This window comes from Lathamus discolor, chromosome 6 (genome assembly GCF_037157495.1).
Source record: "Lathamus discolor isolate bLatDis1 chromosome 6, bLatDis1.hap1, whole genome shotgun sequence".
NCBI classification, from domain to species: Eukaryota; Metazoa; Chordata; class Aves; order Psittaciformes; family Psittacidae; genus Lathamus; species Lathamus discolor.
Genome location: NC_088889.1, coordinates 39,548,169 through 39,571,383, shown reverse-complemented (window position 1 = coordinate 39,571,383; position 23,215 = coordinate 39,548,169). Strand labels below are relative to the sequence as shown.

At 36.6% G+C, this 23,215-nt stretch overlaps 1 protein-coding gene across 3 annotated transcripts in view; it reads right to left on the bottom strand.

Annotated features, from left to right (window-relative positions):
- Positions 1 to 23,215, bottom strand: part of SLC25A21 (solute carrier family 25 member 21) — a 250,472-nt gene that overhangs the window by 220,621 nt on the left and 6,636 nt on the right. Inside the window, exon 2 of one of the 3 annotated variants that reach the window (XM_065686260.1) lies at positions 22,634 to 22,720. The exons of the other annotated variants lie outside the window; for them this stretch is intronic. Coding sequence (XP_065542332.1) covers positions 22,634 to 22,664 — 31 coding nt within the window. The 5' untranslated portion in view covers positions 22,665 to 22,720. The remainder of the gene's footprint in view (positions 1 to 22,633; positions 22,721 to 23,215) is intronic. 3 annotated transcript variants of the gene reach the window in all.

Sequence of the window (23,215 nt, the reverse complement as noted above, 5' to 3'; positions counted from 1 at the left end):
CCTACACCTAGTGCTTGAGATAGTAGTATTATTGCTTAGGTACAATTCAAATCTCAGATTTCATTTGGGGTTTCTTTTGGAATTAAAAGTTCTGTATGTTCCTGTGAGTGTGCAGGAGAGCAGACATGCCAGCGTCAGCTATGACAATAGTTTAGTAGTTCAAAACAAGCTGCAGAGGCAATGCTCTGAAGAGGCCAGAGAGGGGAGCACTGCTGTCACTCTTGGGTTCTCACTCAAAATTTTCCATAGGTGCCACAAATGAAAAGAACCCCTCTAAACTAAAGGAAAACAGGGAGGTTGAAGAATTCAGTTCTATGAGCACTGCAATCCTTGTGCTGTTTTGAAAGCCAAAATGACAGTACTTTTTTTTTTTTTTCCCTCCAAAATGCAGAGGGAATTAAATTTGTCCCCCACTCCATACCCAAGAGCTTTCTGTGCTAAATCTAATAAAGTAAAATAGTTCACTGTCTGGTGAAAGAAAGAAGCAAACACTGGCCATGAGCTTCCTGCCTCATAGATATTTGAGATTTTGTGTGTACATAAGAATAATCCTTCTCCAGTAAGAACTGCAAAATTAGGGAATATCCTCCACTGATTTTTAGAAATGTGCACACTGACAAATGTAATTTGCAAACTCCAAGAGATATGGGAAATAATTAGTGTTGAGGAGCTATTTCCCAGTTTGGATTTTTCGTTTCCCAAAGAAAATTCCTCATTGCCTTGGCTCCCTTTAACACCAAAATACATAATTGGAACTTTGTGAATTAAAAGAGGAAGACTGAGCCATCCTTTTCCCCTTTGATTTTTTTTACCATTTTTCTGCTTTGTTAGCTCTGATTTTGTCGTGCCAAAATCACTTGTACTACATGACATAGTTTGCCTTTTTTTCATTCTGAGGAAGGCAACGAAATCAAGCAGTAGCAGCTTTGTGCGTATTTACATGAAAAGGTGTAGTCAGAATTTAATTGTTCCATCTTTGGGCTAGAGGAGGAAGAAGAATCCTCCTTCAGCTTCCTGATTTGGCCCTCCCTGCTGGCTGCACACACAATTGCTTTTCCCTCTTGGATACAGAGCTTCCTAGGCCTGAAGGCATATAATATGGATGGGAACCAGAACAATTCAATACAAGATCCCCAAACACCTCCATGGTGATACACACTACCAGCAGAGATGCACGTTCTGAATGAGCATTATGCAAAATACTAGTTCTTTATTCCAAAGAAAAGGATCTTGCATTAAGATATAACAGCCACCTAAAAAAATGTTTTATATGTTAGTGCTGACCAGAAAGCTTAATCATAGAAATGTCACGCAAACTGATTGGTGAGTTTTGAATGTAAGTACATAGACAAAGGCTTTTGCCTATGTTGTCTGGAATGATCTCACCGCTATGGCTTTGACTGACACAGAATTGGTGATGGATTTTATCAAGAAAGAATGATATGGAATTTCACAGTGAGAAAGCTGGTTTAGACACCAAGAAATTTATACTTCACAGCAACAAATGAAGATTTTAAGCTATGCAAACACTTGAGGTCTGAAGTAAGACAAGTCATAGCATAGAAACAATACTTAAACTCATGTTGGTAGACAAGACCGCTCAAAACGTAAGTGCAGATGTAAAAAAAAGCATGATAAAGTCTTAGGAGAATCTTTGAGGTCTAAAGAGAAGAGAAGTTAAAACTACCTGCCATGGTTCACACCAGAAGACAAAAAACATCCAGGAGAAATATGAAGGGTGGTCCCACAGAAACCAAGGGGAAATAAGCATTCAAGACAAGGGTAAGTTCTGACAAGTCAAGAAGGATGGAGTGTTGCTTCAGCAACTTCATTAGGAACAGGATATGAAAAGCCTTTGGCCTAGATGAACAAGACAGAGGCTGGCTTAAGGTGAGCGATTCTAAACTTCTTCAGCTACCCAACAAAAGTACCACTTAAATCTCAAATAGACTGATGCAAGGAGAGCATATCCATGAAAACTGACCTCTAACTTACAACACTGAAGCATAGTGCGAAATGAAAATCATAGGACCATGTTTTTGTTTCTACTGTCCATTTAAAGAAAACGCGAATAACTCTGATCTAGAAACAGTGGCAGGAAATTAGATTTCAGGGGACAGAGCAGCACTAGACTCTTCTTGGCTATTAAAGCAGCAACCGGAAGTACACCACAGAAAACAGCAAGAAGAATGTCACTGAAAGAGCCAGTAGTTTTCCCTGTATTAAGATCTTCTTAGGTGTGGCTTGTTTTGTACAGGACAGTCTCAAACCACCAGCACTTGTTGCTACATTACTGAAAAGAACACATGGGATATTGGTATGCTACCTAAATACCAAGCTGCATGTTCCACTTTGCCAATTTTTTCCATATTTGCATCTAAAGAGCATGCAAAAAACATGAATACACAGATTTCATCTTCAGTTTCAGTTGCTATCTTAACCGCTACAAAACTGTCCTCATTTAAGCAGCTACATATATGTGAACCCGACTGCTTGAAGAGAAATTAAATATTAAATCACATATCTGGTAATTACTTCCAAACCAGCATCAGACTTTCACTGAGCTCTGATGAAGCTCAGAGAAAATTGTACATTGTTTATTTTACTATTATTGTATATAGCTTGAGTGTGCAACATTCAAGGGTTAATTATTTACACCAAATTGCTCTCACTTGGCTGTTACTTAATTTTTTCTTACATTTTCAAGTGTTTTCTTTTGGTTCAGAGATGTTTTCTTCCTGGTTGCAGTGCCTTTTAAGGCACAGCATAGAGTAATAGGAGCAGACAGGAAATAAGTGCTGTTGCTCTCCAGAGGATGATTAAGCAAGTCTGCACAAGTTCCCCAAAGTTCCCACAAACAGGCTCTTATGTAACAACATATGTTTTCGAACATATTTTCTGAGCAATGAAGAGTCTTCATGGGAAAAACAAAGTAGCTTTATTATAAACACTGTGGAACATGCAATAACTATAAAATAAAGAGTGCTATAATTGAAGTAAATTATTAGATACTTAAAATCCTATAGCAACTGATTCTCATTTACGTTCCTCAGAATTAATCTTGGTCAATAAAGTAACCAGGTCCTGCAGTCTCGCACTTACGCAAACAAAGCATCTTCCATGTTCTTTAGAAGAGCATCTGTAGTGCTCTGGGACATGTCCAAATGATTCTTTTAATGCAAATACTCCAGATGACTTCAGTAGACCACTTCTATGAAGAAAGTGGGATCCAATCCTTTTCCTCTCACTTAAGCCCAGAGCAGAATTTCTTTTAACTTGAGAAAACTGTCGTATAAAACAAAGTCCCCTAATATTTTGCTTGCTTTAGACCTTCCCAGTACATACCATCATTAGATTATTCAGTACAGCTATGAATAGGTTGAAGCCATTCAGCATTCACCATTTTCATTTTTTAAAAAATACACACACGTTATGAGACACTGAAGTTTTCTGTCCTCTTTAATTTTAAAGAGTATTCTGAATAATTTTATTAAAGTAATTTTAAGCCTATAGAAGTGGTTATTGAGAGTCACATGAGGAAAATATTTGACTAGCTAGCATTAGGTATTCAGATAGACTACAATATGCTTCAATTTTTGTACTAAAAAAAAATATTTTGGGACATGAACATAGAAAAAGTTAACTACACAGCATAATATGTTAACTTGTCAAGTTATTTTCACTTATTATTTCACTGCCCATTTACAAAGATTTGATATTGGAGAGGAAGAAAAGCCAGGTCAACCAAAAATGTCAAAGGTAACTATGTTTTCACAAACCAGAACCCCAACCGTGTTCCAGCAGAACATCTTATATGCTCTGAAAGTCTGCTAGAGGCAAGTCTGATTTCTATGCCCCATACTATTCATTGTATTTTCACATTACATGGACAAAAGCTTAGCGTTCTGTGTATTAAAAACATTGCCCAGATGCATAAAATCACACATGGCTTATCCTGTTATTCTTAAAACCTGCAACTTAATATTTCACCTGAAAAGAACATCTATTCACAAAAGGACTGGATGTCCTTAACTTTTTCAAGTAGCCTCTGACCTTTCTGCCATATACTGGCTTTTAAAGTTGGGTTTTTAACTGTTCCAAAGACATAGAAGGGGTCATAACATAAGGGTTCTCCCAAACAAAGCACTTAGTTTTGGCCTTGCAAAAGCTATCTGATTCCCACAGTGTAATTTATTTACCTCTCATCTTTCTCACAACAGCACCAAAGAGAGAAATCATACTACACTTTAATGACAGTTTGCCATCTTCTCACACCCATATGCTATGTCTTTTCAATATTCAAATATCTTGAAACAAAAACTTTTAATGATTTACTACTCTTGCTTAGTTGGTGCTTTGTTGTATTGGTCCATGCTTATGCCCGCACTATTAAAAGCGGGAATTCACTTTGTGAGGTTGCTTAATTACAGAAATTGAACTAGAAGTGACCTAACAGGTCATTTGCCTGGTGGAACAGGATCACTTTGTATTCTAGTCTATTTTACACTGAGCTGTGAAAGGACACAGGTGATAGGACTTTCACCACTTCCTTGTTTCACAGCTTCTAGATCTCACTGCTTGAAAGTGATATCAATAGTCATTCTTTCAAGCAGGGTGTTTCATTTTCAACTCCTCTTCCCACACATAAGTGTTATTACTTACTCCACATTCAATTATGATTTGGTACCAAAAATGGCCAAAACAGGCATGATGAGGATTATCACAGCAAGATATTAAAAAGTATTATAATGCACCTATTTCAGTCTGCTTTCAAAATTTGGGCAAAATAAAAAATAGCAAACTTTCCACTCACAAACAGCAAGAGGTGAAGCCAACTATTTCTATAACATACTGTTTGGGGTATGATTTTGATCTCAGTTCTTACCTTTAAGTGACTTCAAGAGAGTTACACAGTGAAACTCTTCAGTGAGAAATGGGGTGAATAACCTGCAATTATGTTGATCTGAGCTACTCCTAAGCATGAGTCCATAAAGGCACAAACTGCATCTCCAAAACGAAAATTGCATTGTAACAGCTTTAAAAAGAGAAAGAGAGGGAGGGAGAAAGCGAGGGAGGGAGAAAGAAAATAACTCTTAGAACAGCCCTAATGAAGAAAATTGAGAAGACAACTGCTGCAGTGTTTAAAGGAAAAGCTTTAAAAATATACAAAGCTAGAATGCAAACAATGCCAACCTACGGGACTGTAAGTATAAAGGCCAGATAAAACAGATTGCTTGCTTCATTCAGTTCTGCACAAGTTTGCTCTGCTCCCTTAATATATACCTTTTCCAAGTAAGGTAATCACAAAGGGATCATAAAACAGATAATCCAAGTTATTTTCCCATCATCTCTTAGGTCTGGCTTAGTTCAGCCCTTAATACATTATTCAGAACAAAAACTAAGGAAAAAACAATAAAATTTTTCTGTCCCTCTTAAACCTAATGAGGCAATCCAAGCTGAAAATCTCTATGCCTTCCAGGTCGCATGAGCCTCTGAAGACAACAGATGGAAGCACTGTACTTAACAGAAGCATTAGGAAAATCCAAAAAGCTGCCAAAGCATTCCTGCTCTTCGGTCAGGAACTGTAGAGCTGCCAAAAACAGGGGTCAGGAACAGAGAACTGACAACTTGTACAAATGCTTTCCAGGCTATGAGAGTCATGATTCTCAGGGCAGCTGAGCTCCTAGTTGTGCCCACAGAACTTGAAAAAGTACCTTTATTTTATGTTATGTTTTTATTTTTTCCTTATTTAAAGCCACGGGTGGGGAGCCAGGCCCTAGGCCAGCTTCTGGGAAAAAAAAAAAAAAAAAAGAAAAAATCACTTATTTGCATTTTAGAAAAACAAAACCTGGCACTCAACAGGAGTAGGGAAAATGGGCTCCGGCCAAAGCCTGTTTACAATTCACCCCCAGCTGACAGACGCTCTTTGAACAAGGGAAATTCCTGCTTATGCATTAAAGGGCTATCTAACAAACACTGAAACAAATGAGTCTTCCTATCAAGTTCATTTAAGTGCTGCATCAAACCAAGCTGTCAGACAATTCAGGGACTTACTCCTAAAAGCTCAGTTCCTATATTAGTACAAATGGGTCTCCCAGCTTCGTGCACCCATAGGAAGAGCTCATGTTTGGGGCCTGAATAAGTGTATGGTTTTTGCTCCTGAGCCTGTAAACTGGCTATTAACTGGCCCTCTCATGCATGTGGATGTTTGTTTAACAGGTAATTGAAGCAGTTTAGTTAGTGAATACTGGTTAAAAAATGGTTAATCAAATAATACTGGTTAAAGACTATGTAGTTAACTAGGTGTTTAACTAGTTTAGGTGGTTTTGGCACTAAGCATCAGCCAAAGGAAGAATGAAATTTGTGTTTTAAGTTTATGTTGACTGATCTATGAAGCAGTAGAGGGATTCTAAACCAATGTGTCTTCTTTTGTCTCTGCTATCTCATTTAAATCCTGCCACACAAGAAAGGCACTTCAAGCTCTAAAATGAGCCCTTAAAGAGCCATGATATTCTTTATTTCCACATGGTCCAAATAAGAAAGCAGTTCCCGAAGTCAGTGGAATGCAAAATTACAGACAACTGGCAGGAAATTAAAAAAAATAAAATAAAATAAAATAAAAAAATTAGTCTTGAAACAAGGGACAAGTGCAGAAATTCCAGCAACCTACCTTCACTAAAGGTTCTAACAGTAGAATCATAGAATAGTTTGGGTTGGAAAGGACCTTAAGATCATCTGTTTCCAACCTCCCTGCCATGGGCAGACACACCTCCCACTAGATCAGGTTGCTCGAAGCTCCGTGCAACCTGGCCTTGGAGAACTTAAAGAAGACCTTAAGTAAATTAAGCAGAGAACACCACTCTCAAAGCTTTAACCCTGAAATGGAAGTCATCATTATCAGCCTGCAGAAGCATCCTACAAACACTCAAAGAAGTGTCCGAGAACAGCTGGGTCTTCAGTTCTGCTCTTCCGTGCAATGTGTACACCCCACCAGCCATGATTTAACATATTTTCTTCTGTAGTTATCACCTTGTCTAATTTCATGGGCACAGATCCAATCAGGTTCTTCCAGTTTACACTTTTGTCAAAGTGGGCATTTTCCAACTGACATCAGAAAGAAAGATGCAATACAATTTACCTTAATGTTGCTTTACTACCTGTTTTAGTGACTGTACAGTAAGCAGCTTTTTTCAGGACATGCAGCTGAAGAACAGGAAAAAGTGCCACTGGATTGGATGCTATACTTGACTTATTTTGAGGCTACTGTTTTGTTTGATCTGATCTCAACATCCCCTCAACTCATCACACATTTGTGATACTTTCAAGGTCTGAAACCACTGCTTTGATGCTAATCCTGTAAAGAGCAGGCTAAGAAATGTTGTATGCTCTTGCACCTCATTAAGTTCTCTGCTTCATTTGTGCAACCCACACTGGGTTAAGGCAGGATTCCTGAATGCTTAGTCACAGGCAGGGTAAGTACCATTAAGGTTCCTCAAAAGAACCACAAAACAGAGGACTTGACTAAAGAGTAGCACTGGGTCATGACAAGGAAAAGGAGAGACTCCCTTTTCAGTATCCAAATTCTCTGCAGGTATAAGACATCTCTTTCTACCTGGTATCTTCAACCTGCAGCCTCATCCTGGAGTTAGACACATTAACATTTTTCCCTCTTTTGAAAGACCAATGTGTGATTGTACCCACAAGCCAACAGGTAAACACATCAACACATAACTGAATTATAACACCAAAGCAAGAGAAACCAATTTCCTTGTCTGCTTTTACCAAAATGGATTTAAACATGCCTTTACCATCTCCAGGAGACTTCCCTAAATGCTAAGCAGTAATAGAAGAACTGTAGGAGGCAAGTTGCAAACCAGTCCATTTTGCATACTTAAAGAACCCCTCAATCAAAGGGTATACACTATGGCCTAGTGGAAGAGGCACTCATGCAGGAGGCAGGAAGCCCAGATTATAGTCTCAGCTCTGAAGAAACATTTAACACTTAAATTGAAAACTCCCTCCCTGCTCCACGGCCATGCTTAGTCTAACAAGCACACCACCTTTCTCAACCCTTAAATATTTCATGCAAAGATGTTCAATACAGAAGGCTGAAAGTAATAAGCTTTTGTTTCCCACAATAACTTGAAGGGGGCACCATACTATCCCAATTCAGCAAAGAATGCAAGCTTGGGTTTTCAGAGGCAGAGGAGCTGAACCCAAGTCTCCTGCATCAAGTGATCCAGCACTGGAGAGCTAGAACAAGCAGTTCCCTACAAAAAACTGTAGGGACTATCTTTCTATCCACAATGGTTTATACAAAGCCTGACCTTATGAAGCTGCTCTAAACACGTGTGCTGAATGGAGCCCTGCAGAGAAGAAAAAGGATGCCCATCTACACTGTTAATCCTAATACACTTTGGACATGAGTGAATCTACAGACTGAACATTTATGCCCAACAAATTCAATTACTGAAAACTGAGCTTTCATTCAAATGAAAACTGAAATAACTTTTCAGAATCCTAAAATCAGCCACTAGTCTACAAAAACAACTTAGATTTTAAATTATAAAGGTCTGTAGCCCTTGGACCCCATTTGTTTTGAGAATGTTTACATCTAGTATTTCAGCCAAACAATTCTGTTTTGTTTTTAAATGTATGTACATCTGTCACACCCAGGCAGGTAAGTGTTAAAAGCAATGAGGAAACAATAGGAGGTTAAAGTATGCAATGCTCTAAGAATGTTTAGCATGCCCTGACACTCCAATTTCCTCCCCTCCCCCCTTCAGGCATCTAATTGTTTGCTTTTCCTCCTACATACAATAATGAAGTGAACTACAATCAAAGTGTGATGACAAATGGTCCCAGGGTTTGCATTCTTTGGAATATATTGGCATTTGTAAACCAAAAAAGAAAGATAGATGTAATCAACCACCCTCATACAAGAGAAGGATCTGGAAGGATATGTTGGCAAAATCTTCAAACCACATTAAGCACTAATTTGAAAGTATGTTTGAAAGGAAGAACGCAATGCATCTAATACCAGTTTATTTGTGTAACAACAACTAGAAACTGAACTTGCTAGACATATTTTGAAAGATGGAAACGATTAAAATACGTTAGTGATCTAAACAGGCACCATATTTTAAAAGAAAAGAACTTGAAACAATCAAGGTTATACATATCCACATTTTGTTGACTAGTCCTCACCTTCCCTTGATCTGCTAGTATTCAGTACTTATATTACATAGAAACATTGCATCTGTGCTTACAGAAATTCACAAGACTGTATGAATACATTTGCCTATAGAAAGAGTTATAAAGTCTCATGAGAAAAAGCACATCAGCTGCAGGATGGCAATTGTTCTGCCTCCAACATTAAAAACATTGTCCATTTCGATTTACTAGTGAAATGAGCTGACTACTTCATAGTTGCAGCGATAGCCACTGTGTTCGGAGCAGTATGCTGGTTTTTTGGATAGAAGGATCAAAGTACACTGACAGGACACGTTACACTAACAAAGAGGAAGACCTTTGTATCTTGACCAGAAGGGTAGAGGACCCAGCAGGGGAGCAGGCTTAGCAAGCAGATGAATAATGAAATATTCAAAATAGTTTTAAATATTTAATACTTAAATTCAAGTGAGTTTTAAATTAGGGATTAAGATAACCTGTACTGTTTGCAGTCATGTTTGAAATGCAGTACTTGAGATTTCTGAACACAGACAACTCATCCTTCAAAACAAGATCTTACCAGGCCATCACAGACACATACAAGCCTGAGAAAACACTGGGGTATCTTCATAACATGATATTTCCTCTCCTTTTTCGCATGCTTTGATGAGCAGCAAAATCGTTAGCATTTATCAGCATCCTCATTAGCATAACATTAGCACACAGTGAAACAAAATTCATATCCCCAGGCTACTGTTTCTAATCCTCTGAAAACATAGGCATCACTACAGTGTTTATGGTTGCTTGCGTTCTTGAGGATTTTATGTGCAGAACAAACTTTGCTATAGAGAAGGATGATAAAGAGTTGGAGATTTCCTGATTGATTCTTGATTTGTTTTACATGAGGCACGGTTCTAATCATTACCTTTGGTGGGAAATTACTTCTCATTACATAATCTATATAAATGCTTTAATAAAAATAAAAAAAAACCCCAAAAGACTCAGTGAGTGCCTATCAGTCATTACTTTAGCAAGCCAAGGGGGGGAAATATATCAGAATTTTCCAATAATGTACAATATTTGCAGCTAATATACAAGAATTTAAGATACTGAACAAGTAGAGTACTTGAGTACTAGAGTACTTGAATTTTAGGAACAAAGTGGTGGTAATTACCCCATGAAAGAGCATCATTCATTAAGAAAAAGGTTAAATGGTAAAACACTGAAGACTGAGAATAATAATCTATTTGTAATTAAAATCACCACTGATACAGCAAGTAGACAGATTTCAACCACACACAAGCAGCACCATCACACTATATTCTATGACATTTATGTTTCGATAGGGATACACCTTGGTCCACATGGTCTGGAACCACGTTTTCAGGAAATACCTGCTTAGAAAAATAAAAATAAAGTACTGAAATAAGACTGTGACAAGCAGCAGAGAATCAGGAGTAGAAAATAGGAATGATGCGACCTTTTAAATATCATTTTGGGAACAAACATTACACAGATTTGCAATTGTAAATACAATCACAGCCATTAGAGAAACAAATAAACAGTATACACAGAAGACTAGTGTATCATACTTGGCTCATCTTCCAACCTGATGTCATGTATTTTTGTGACAGCTATTTAAACACCTTAAGTATCAAACTATTTACCTGTAGGATAAAATAGATAAGTTCTGCCAGTAAGACAAGATCTGCCACACATTTAAGGTTTATGCTTTTAAAACTACCACTGTCTATTCAAGTTTAAAGAAGACTGAAGAACTAAAAATGCATACACCAATACTCAGTATATTATTCTTTCATACCTTCATATTCTACATTTGTATACCTTCATATGCATTCTTTCATGCCTTCATATTTCCCAAAATATTTATATCTACAAATGATTTTATAGACGCTCGAAGTTACACAGCTGCCACTGAATTTTACTAATTTTACTGATATCTGTGTGAATCACTTGGACATAGTTTATTAACAAATGCACATTCTTGGTCAGAGTTACAATAGAAGCATACAGTGATCCAACTGTAAAAGTGTTATTGGAGAGGAGGAAAACTAGAGGGCTAAATGTAAAAGCATCTCAGAATAACAAGATATCTGTCATCTGCAAGGTTGTGTTAGTAAAAAAAAAAAAAAAAAAATCAATAAATATTTGGTTATATAGTTAACATAACAATATGAAAACAAGAAAGTCAAGACCCAAGTAGTCAGTGGAGCTTAGATCTTCAAACTTCTGTGTGCAAGTAGACACTGTGCAAGGTGACTGTATTGAGTGGGCACTGCATTCATGGATGCAGGACCACTAACGTCAGCATCTGGCTGCTTTTGAAAGTTCCAGCTGTTGGGAGGCACTGCCCAGGCTCCTCCAAGAACACATTTACATGATAGGTCTTCCAAACACACAATTGGGGTTTTATTCAAGCCAAGGAATTTGTGCCCAGACACCAACAACATTAGTGACAATGTCTGGAAGTAATATTATAGTTTGAGTGCTTATAAAATTTTCATAATTAAGAAAACTTGTAACTTTCAGATTATGAATGGCTCAAAAGACAATGTTCTTCCATTTTCATCTAGAACACAGGCAATATTCTATATGGAAAAGTTATTCTCAATTTCAATATTTTTCAATTGAGCTTTACAGAACTTTTCACCTAATACCATACTTCCTTGCAGCACTTACATACTGATCTTTAACTACTTCCAATACTTTCTTAATTTCAGTATTTTTGTCATAAGGCAGATTTATTTTCCTATAGAAAAGATTGCACATAGCAAATTCCACAGCTGGTTAGGCTTGTTTGCACACACGAACTCAGTAACAACACAGCAGCCTGTGTGACCTAGTAAACAATTTGCTTTTCTCTCCAAAGAAGACAGTGGGGAAACACAACACTGCCATCTCCACCTTAAATGCTGAAGTACAAGTATCACACACAAAAACATTACAAAATACTGCAAACAAGAATATATGTAAAAGCTTCTAAAACTTTTACGAGCAAATTAAGATAAATACTGTTAGGCAGAAAAATTTAACCAATCAGCACAGTGTACCAGAAAAGTATCAAAATCACCCGCCACAAAGCCTGGAGGACACAGAGCAAGCGAGCTGAAAAACAGAAGTTCCCTTCATATTTCCAGTCTCAGAGCCTGCCCTCAACTGACTGGCATCAAAAAGGTAGAAGACATACTTGAAAGTGTTTCTGTGCCTTGGTTTATCTGTCGGGATTCCAGATTAATATAATTGTGACTGTTTTTCTAGTGATGCGCTTATGTGCTGGGAAGTGGATGACCATTGACTCAACTGCCATAGCTGCAATTTGCTGTTTTTTTCCCCCCTACGCATACAGTCAAGTAGGTTATACACTGAGCAAAGTGCAATACTAAGCCCAATATACATTCCCCAGACCCTAAACTCAATTAACTATATGTTCATTAGCATACCAGCGGTACAAAGAAGAGTTTAGTGAGTTCTTTCTAATCTTTAGTAACAGTGGAACCTTCCTTCCCTATTAATCCTCACATAAAGACAAGCAAAACTCTTTTTTTTTTTTTCATGGTGTGGATTATTTGAATTCATATCTTCCTTTAATGGTATTTGTTAAAGCTTCAGGTTACCTGAGAAGCAGGTCCCACTGGATTAAATATGGAAGCTGACAAACAGCTGCAATAGAGAAAGCAAACTAAATTGCAGATGCCTGTTAAGCTTTGGGTGAAGCTCAGAAGCGGAAGTGGTTTTGGCACTCACTGCAGCCTGATAAAACAGGTAAGCACCCCAACAAGCCAGCTATTATCAGAACCATTACCTATTCTTCCTATTCCACTGACTGGGAATTCCTGCCAGATCCTGTAGTTCAGGCAAATAAACTGCCAGAAAACTAACCATACCAAAAGCAAATAGGTGTCTGTCACTTAAGCACCTTGGACCAGTTCCTGAATGGTGAGCATAATTTCAAAGAGTTTGTTAACACAGTAAGAACAGGCATAAATAGCACCACCACTTACTTCTTCATAGGTCAGTGAGGAACACTGTAACAGAATAAGAATATATCCACTTAAATGCACCTAGAATTTGTGCAAATTTTAACCCAGATAGTGACACAAAAGACACTGGATGAAAGCAACAAGTAAAATGAGAAAAAGATTCTTGTAGGAAGCCTTTGGCTAAACAAACAAGACTCACAGAGGCAACTTTATCCCTATCAGAAACACAAGCTAATTGTAAAAGCAAATAAAAAAAATGAAAAAAAAAAAAAAAAAAAAAAAAAGAAATACCAGGCTGACTAGCACTGTTTCTGGTAGTTTACTTTTGTAAAGCGTTGGCATACAATAAGTTAGCACACAGGACTAATGCAACCAAGGAACCGTTTGAACAGGAAACTTCCAGGAAACAAGGAAGTACAACATACAGAAATTTCATGCTTAGTAAATAGGGAACTTTCTTCAGCCTTTAAAAGCTTAGGAGTTTATTGCTTTAGGCATCAGATTGAACAGAAAGAACCGAATGAGTATATTTACTGGCTACAATATATGTGAAAGAAGCTCAGGGCCTTGATTTATTTACCTAGTTAGTAGATACATATATGAAAAAAAAAACAAAAAAAAAAAACACCAAACCACCAAGAAAAAAACAACCCAGAACCAACCAATAAAAAAAAATAAATATTTAAACTACATACAAGAGGAGAGACTTTGGAAATCACTAATGGCACACCCCATCAGCAGGTCTGATACCATTAGCATTCTGGCAAGAACACACAGGAAAACAAAGCACACAATTGCATACAGTCAGTGCATCCTGCCATTTAGGTCCTGCTTGGCACAGAACATGTTTTAGAAAAATAGCTCAGTCACCTGATGTTCTGTGTACATGCTCATGACCAGAGTTTTAGAAAAGCTAGAGTTGCTGAGCAGAAGCAAAACAAAACAAATGGAACTTCCATCGAATGGAAACAGACCTGGAAGAGCCGTTAGTACTATCAGACCACTGCCAATCTATACCCTTCAACAAATGAGGGAGGAACAAAAATATGTGCTGGGCACTTAACATGGAAGGAAACTTGTCTAAACCCAGCCCCAGAAGACAAAGTTCAGCCTCCAACTGAAAGACAACCAAAGATGACCAATACATATGGGATGCAAATCTCAATAGAAAATATGAGAAATGGAACAAGTCCCAGTTATGACAGAAAGAATAACTGATGTGTCCATAGGAACTTCTAAGGCAAATACTGACAGTCCTCTTATATCACAGTTTCAAAGTTTAAACTAGGAAGTCCAGATTAAACACCAATGCTGTTAGATAAATGTAAATAGGCTCAGGCAGAAGTCTGCTTAAGTTTTAGCTCACTTAGTACAATAAATTCAGAAGAGACTTTTTCCATGTCTGTGGAGTCTGTAAAAACCCTGTTCCACATCGAACAATACTACCATTTGCAGATGGATTACAAATAAAGTGTTTTCAGATAAACGCCCCAGATCCTATGGTAAAACGCCAATGAAAGCAGGTCCAAACATAACAGTATCAATATGACTTTACATAGGTTGGGTCAGGGAAGTCTAATCCTAAGAATTTTGTTCAAATTTGAGAATAAATGTTTAGAACACTACAGGAAACAACATACACTAAGAACACTGCTGCCATGAAAGAATTCATGGAAAAGAATGCCAGTGGTACAGCAGAATAGCTCTCCTCCTTCCATGCAAAGCTTTAAATTACTGGATGGAAAAGAGTTTTATGCAAGACTCCAGAGTCTTGTTTTCCAAAAACAGATTTATGGTGCTCTTCACTAAACACATCAGGAGTACCTGACAACTGGTTGCACATTTTAGAAGTACAAATTCAGAGCTGGATTTATTTTTCAGCTATAAGCTCTACAGCCTGTTACAGCAATCTGTTTTTCCACCATAGAAATAAACCAAGAATGTGAACTGTAACAGAAATATAATTAATCAGCTATCACAAAAGCCATTTCCTACAGGATTTTTTTTTTAAATGATGGCACATTTTCCAACATTTTAACCTGAAGTTCAAATGCAGGTGGGGATATCAATTCAAGTCTTGTGAAGGATTTCATAAAGATGTACCTCTGAGACAATATATTAAGTTACAAGTAATTTTTAAAAATATCATTTCTAATACAGTTAGAATCAGTAACTTAGGTGAGATGCGATCTTTGTTAGTCATCTGGTCTTCTCACAGATGGAACAACTTTGAAATTGATTCAAACTAGTCAAGATTCTGGTGGTCCACCAATTACTCTTCCTGGTTTTTATGACATTGTGGAGAAGACTAAGGCTTTCAACTTACATATGAATTATATATTGTTTATCCTTAATCGCTGTGATTAGCCTCCACTGTGCAATAGCTATCACAAAAGTAATTTTTGTGATTAAATTTAGACTTTGGAATTTAATATTTATCAGAGTTATTTAAAGATACTCAATTAACAATTAAAATTTTGAACTACTTTAGTATAAAGTGAATAGTCTTCCAGTTTAAAACTTTTCCTACAATCAGCATGCGACAACAAATTTTTAAAGTTTTTTCTTAAAATTAGGGCAAAATAATTTCCTTCAGTATCATAATAACCTTTTTCTTCAGTATGGCTTTTGATCAGTTGATATATTTTAGGCAAGCAAAGTTTCCAAAGTCACTAGGATAGGAGCCCTTTACCAGTGTATCCTTCCAGACAGGAGCTTACTTTTCTAGTCGTCATTCTATTCCTGCAGACTTCAGTGAGCTGCAGTTAAAAATAAGGCCTGGTTCAGTCAACTACATGAGATATGCTTTTAGCACCCAGTTTTAGACACTAAAATGGAAAACAAATTTTGAAGTTATTTGCCTACATACTTTAGGGACATCACCCTGGGCACTGCAATGATTAGTAAGTTGCTGTCTGACTTCAGCTGGGCACTTCAGAGCGCCCAAGCCCGCAGCCTGTGAAGTAATTCAGCAACAGGTCTGTTACTGCATACATACACGGAATAGCCACCTACAGCTGGTTGTATGTTGACATGCTAGACCACACAGGATACCTGATGCAGGTACACTAGTACACATCAGAGGAGATTCAGGGAAAGAATAACTTCCACCTATTTCACTGGAACTGAGATACTGATTAGTCTCATAGTTCAGGCACCTCTAGCTCCCCTAGAACTGAAGGATGCCAGCTCCCTGAAAAGGTAATGTGTTAGAGCCCAGAAGGCAAACCTGTTATGTGTGAGATTGCCCTCAGCTAAAAAAAATTCAATCCATTATTTCACTTTTCAGAAGATTTGACTGACCAAGGCCACTGCATATACAGTTACTCTTACATATTTGATCTGAACCACAGTACAAAAAATGACTGCAAGATTCAAAGACCCAGAAAAAGATCAAGAACAAACCCATCTTTGCAGCCTACTGAAAAAAAACCCAACACTACTCTTGGAAAAGAAAGATCCCACTGAAAAGGGATTTGTAGAACGCTGCCTCAAAGTTTTTCAGTTCTTCACAGGTTTTTCAATTCAGGTTCTAGGTGCAATTATAAAGATCAATTAAAATGTAAGAAAAAAGATTGAGGCTGAGCTGGTAATAATTGTGACACCATCTCTAGTTTACTGCAATGGTACTCCCCATTCAGCACACAGAATGCATGCAGCTTGGTCTGAGTAACAAGAGTTGCATTGGGTGTTCGGCTTCCATTCTACTTAAAAACAGTTGTAAGATGCACAAACAAGGGAACAAAGGACTGCAGGCAACGAGGAAAACAATTAATAAATAAATCAAAATATCACAATTAAGGCAGTTAAAACCATCTCCGCACATCAGCTGAAGTCTTCAGTAAAAATACTCAAGTAGCATAAAAACGTTCATGCATAATAGAGTCAAACGTTGTATATGTAAGTGATAATATATTACATGAGAAGTATTTAAATATAAAGCTATTATTCTTCAAATTCACTGAAGAAAGTAGACATAAATATGGAGAGAAAGGAAGTACACTGATGTGCAGAAGAAGGGAAAGGGCATCATATAATGAAAGACAAGGTCATACTACACAAGCATAAGAGCTGTTGCCCAAGATGCTGAACACTAATTCTAAGCGTTCACTCTAGAGTTGCAAGATTAAGCAAATGACCAGTCCAATTAAGTGTCAACGGATCAGTATTTTTGCAACACTTTAAAGAACATTTCTGAATATATAAAATCTTTGTGTGTAGACAGTATCTAACCACAACACTGTAAACTGCTTTATCAGCAAAACTTCCAGAATTTCATTTTACACTGGCCTTTATCTTCATACCAATAATTCTGACAAGTGACATTTTCTGTGGACAAATGTAAGAGCTATCTGCTCCAATTTTGCTAATAACTTTTCACAACTTAGAAGTCTTCAGAAGTTTCTTGTGTTTTTATAAACTTTAGATTTCAAATCAATTTATTTTTCCCTATTCAATTTAATAACCTACATTTGTTTAGAGTTTATAAAATCCTTCTGTTTATTACTTAGCTACCAGAAATATTTGAATTTCACTTAAGTACAATGTTACAAAAAAAGTTCTATCAAATGTTAAGGAACAGTACAGGGTGGATTATACATTTTTCAGATTTTCTAGATCTATAAACTGAATTTATGCATACTATATAGGAATCCCATTTACATACCACTTCAACAAAAGGTCACATTTTCTTTTAGGATTTTTGTGTGAATTACCAGGTGTCACCCTATTTTTATGCAAAACAATGTTAGTTTTCATTAATTTTTAGAATAATATTTTCCATTTATTTTCCAGTTATAAGCTAAATTCCAAATCTTGATTCAGGAGTTAAAACCTAAGCAATATAATTTCAGCTTACAGTAACTGGTATCACATAGGCACCACACATTCATTCACTAGGTTTTGATTAAAGTCATGCTGTGTAAAACAGTTATTTTCCATGCCTAGTATATGTTTGTCTATCAACATTCACTCAATAGCAATAATCCCTAGAGAACAAGACAGAATGAAAGCTCCTTTTTCAAGAAAAGGATGAGCTCTCCTCCTTTCAGCCTCTTTGTGAAGTAGAGATACTACTTATGCTAGTGTTGACCCAATACCCACTTTTACAGGACAGCAGCTCCAAATAGCGCAAAGGAATTGAATCCCTCCCCCCCCCCTCCCCAAATCCCCCAGGAGAGGGCTACTCCAGTTCTAGCCCAAATGACTTCAATGCTGCATCTGCTGCCTAAACTTGACAAGGTCCACTCAGCCCAAAACTCATTTCCAGTGCTGCTGGCTACTCAACCTTCCTAACCAGAAATAATAGAAAACAATTAAAAATACAGTCCCACAGAAACATTCACATGAGGTCTGGACAAAGGGTATTTTGCAGTGTAAGTGCTAAGCATCTGATTAATGTTTTAGTGCAACCTTTGCATCAGCCTACAAAGAAAAGTATTCTGCCAGTAAAGTAGTAAATAGGAAAAAAAGATATGTAGCAGTGACAATACTTATATGTCTATTAGCACAATACTTCAGTTAAAATTACAGATGGCAGAATTCTAGCAACTCAGTAACTTGTTTCTCTAACTAAACATATTAAAAGCCAATGTTGCCTATATAGGCTTCAAAAGACTGAAGTGACTTTTTTTCATCTGTCAATCAATACATTTTCAACAGGTCAATTTTGATAATTACGACTTGATGAAACATTGAAGAGTTTTTCCAAAATGTTGTTCACTGACACACATGAAACCATCATAGCCATCAACACTATGACACTGCAGCTTAAGAGAAACTATTACTTGTTTAAAAACAGAAAGAAGTAAAAAATACTAGCTACTGTTACGTCCTATTATGCAGTCTTCAACTGATACTACATTTTAAGTTTTACCATAGCCTTCAACAAGTTTGGGGGAAGGCATAAATGACATGGCAAATTTGCTTTTGTATTCAAGGAACTTTTGAAGTCTGTTTCCCATTTAGCTCTCCATCGAGAAACAATATTTTTATTTGTAAACATACTGCTTCATAATCAGACATTTTGTGCTTTTGAGGGTCCCTCGAAATAAAATCTACTGAACTCTAATAAGTTCCTTCCAAAATAAAGCAGTACCTTTTCAACATAAATCTTTCAATACTTTCTGCACCCCTCCACAATCTAACATATAAGGAAAGATTTAAAGGAAAAATTTAATCTAGTGTCCAAATATAACTTTACTTTAAACATGAGGTCATCTAAACATCTGTCTCCAATATATCCCTAGGGATTTAAATCAAAAGTCTGCTAAACATGTACAATCATTTTGAAAATAAATAACAGAACAAATTTAGTCTTGATTATGATTATCATGCTTTTTAAAAGGAAACATTTATTCTAATAAGAAAAGTCTGAACTAATTTAAACTTTATGGACATTAACTTAGAAGAGTTTCATGCTCTAAATAAGACATTGCTTTCCATTTAGTCTAGTCGCTAACAGCATTCATTGTTTTATACTTGCAGAAAGTGCATATGCTTTCTTCCTCCCTTTTAGAAATGAGTAATCAATAAAGCTGTATTTTTTTTATTAAGTAGTATAATTTTTTCAGAAAGGAGAGAAGTTTGATGACAAATCAGCAAAAGAGATTGATTTGTTTCCTTTTTGTCATTCAGGATAGCCATCATCATATTTCACACTAAGGAAGAATATGCCACCAAGAGCATATTGCATCTCTATACTTATTTTCTTCACTGCCTAATAAAAACACAATAAAGAGGCTATTTTAAGCAAGATCTGTCTCATTACACAGTCAGCCATTACAGCATTACTATGTAAAATTTTTACTAACAGGTACAATGAGTAAGTAGCAGTCATGTCTGCCTACCTAATTTAACAGCCCCAATCCCATCCAGAATCCTAATCCCATTTAGGAGAAGACAATGAAGCTCCTATCCATACAACATAATACCTTAAAACCCCCATTGCTTTGGCTCTGTAACTACAGGCCTGGAAATAAGTGAAGAGCAGGACTCTACAAGCTGGAAAAGACATCAAATATCATAACAGTCATAATAGTTAAATTTCATTTCTGTGTCTATGGTTATGGCAGTCAGAAACATCATTTGGGTTTTTTTTACCATGCCTGTCATCTTTTATGAAGTTCAGTATGCTATCTGGTGTCAGCTGAAAAAATAAAGGTAAGCAATATTTACAATAAATTCAAAATATAAATTAATTTTGAAAATCGAGCCTCCAACTAATATTAAGAAATAAGGGTTAGTAATAGAAAAATAAGTAAAACTTTATTGCAAAACCACTCAGAATTACCTCTAAGAAGTAGAAAAATAGTGTTAAGAATTTTCTCAAACTGAAAGTACTACTAAGACTCTCCTTTTGCTTTCAGTCGTGTTGATCTTTCACGACACCAGCCGCACATCAGCACACTTCAGTATAATAAAAACAGCAAAAGTCCCAGGAAACTAAGATAACACACTGACCTGGGAAAAGATCCATTGATTAAAAACTGAAAGACGACCCATAAACTATGTTTCCTGTCAAAAAATTGGCAGATTGAAAAGGATACAGAGGAAAAGCAAACGCAGCTGTTAACAGTGTAGTTCAATGACTGAAAAGCAGATCTAAAGGCCAATTATTCCTGTGTTTCCTTCCCCACTGTACGGGTGGGACTTCTCAACAACATTCAGATTCTCTCGGATATAACTATATTTTCTCATCAGAAAATCACCACTATAGACGATTGAAGCCTTAGATGTTTCAAATGTTGGTGAAATTATGTTTAATTGCAATGAGGCCTCAGGACAAGGCAAGCTGCAGGAAAAATGTCAGGTACTTATCCTGCAACTATTCAAGCTTTCAACACAACCGAAGCAGCTGACCTGTACTACAAACTTCCAGTACAGAAGCTACTATTTTATAATGACCGATATTTAACACTGTCTTGCATAAATAAGGCATCAGAGCGTGAGAGCTTCCAATTATTAAAAACCAGTATTGATTTATTTTATCCATCGATAGGACCAGTGATAGTTTGCATAGGCAGCAAATGCCAATTCATCTTCCCAGATGGGAAAAAAAATAAATTATGTATTTTCTACTCCAGTTGAAGCAGAACAGATTTAAGGTCTTCAAGATCAAGACGCATATACTTGAAAGTGCTTAGAGGCATCCCTGTAATGGCACTATTTTCAGTTCTCTCCATTCATTGCAATACTGATTTTCAAGACTTCCAGGTTCCAGGAGTCACATCACTACCTGAAAAGGCAGAGGGTTTTCTCCTACTTGCCTTCAGCTCTTTTAGCACTTTTAATTCATACCAACCCTAATCATAATTCTTAGGCCAGCCTGAGTAGTTTAGGTTAATATATCAATTTTTCAGACAGAATTCAGAGTCAACCTTGTAACAAATGAGTTCTTCCAGTCTCAGTGGTATTGAGTGTCTACTACCCTGCTAGCTTGAAATAGAAAATTAACATGCATAAGAAAGAATGTTTACAAGTGTATAAGAAGAACATCCAAGGTAATGCCACAGAAACAGAGCTACAGTTAAAGGAGAATTTGTAATATAACAGACAATAATTACAAATGTTCTGCAGAGGAATAGCCAGAATCAGTTTTAATTTTCCTTTCTAGAATGCTGCCACAGAAACACATGTACTGCTACTAAAAAAGCATGCTTTGTTTCTATACATTAGAATTTTATTATTACATAACTAGCCTTTGTGGTATGTCAAGTTAACATGGATTGGACTATCTGTCCCTAAACACAACTGATGAAACGATAAACACAGTAATGAAAAAATTTTCTTTACCCCAATATAATCTTTGCTTACAGAGGTTGTATCAACTTCTTGAAACTACCTCTAAAGACAAAGCATTTTTGCCTGTAAACTTTACAACAGGCATGCTTTTATATGTATAATACATACTATTCTATAATATTCTTTATGTTGGAAATCTGACAACAAAATATTTAGAGTTGCAACAAAATATTTAGTTTATTCTGAAGAAGTACAGATCCTAAAGCTTTGCTGTAGGTCTTATTCCTGCCAGCACTTGAAAGAAGTTAACATAGGCTTACAGCAGCATGTAACAGCAGTCTTCACTTTGTTTATAAATGGGCAATGAGAGTTTGAAGAGATTTCTTCAATATCACAAAAACTATGGTACAATTAAAATAATCAAGACAAAGTCTTTGCTGTGTAGAAGTCAGCAGCTAGTTGAACAGTGATTCCACTGGGCCAGGTGTTTATCCCAAGTTTTCTGATTTATATGTGGTATCTTAGCCTTAAGACCATCTTTTGACCTTTACCAGTGATATATCACCATTTACAATTCCTGTGGCTGACTCAAGGAAAATCAAAACTAGTGTCATTGGTTCTGCAGTACATAAACGAAATCAGAATTTATTGATTATTTGTTTTTCATTTAAGATTTGCTTTCACATATTATCATCAAAAATTATGTACGCTAATCTCACCTGCAACAGCTTCAACATCTTTTTTATTCATCCTCCACCCATAGCGATCACCACATTGAGCATCTTATTGTAGTACTACACTGCCATCTTGTGGGTAACAGAGAAAATGAGGATACGTAATTAGTTTCTGACGTTTGGGATTGGTTGTTTTGTCAATTTTTATTTTATTTGGGGGCTTTTATGTTTGGGGCTCGGGGGAGGGCATTTTCTTTTTTTGGGGGGGGGGGAGTTGTTTTTCTTTTTTTTTTGTTTGTTTGTTTTTAATTTATTTTTTTTTTTTAACCACAAACTTGTTACACTAAAAACAACAGAAAATGTGTAACATTTCTCAAAGCCCTTAGGTTTACCATATACATAAAATCTGAAGGATAAGTGTCTTATTGCACACCCATGGAATATTCTGTGCACCAGAGTTTTTTTCCCCATTAGCTAACATGCCAGACTAAATAAAGCTCAGCCAACTACTTGCTTTTCCCAGTGTTTCTCCTGGGACAAAGACAGAATGGGACGGATAAGTTTGCTGCAGGATGCTCTAACCAACAGTGAGCATCAGAGCAAGACACCACCACAGGCAGTTCGGTA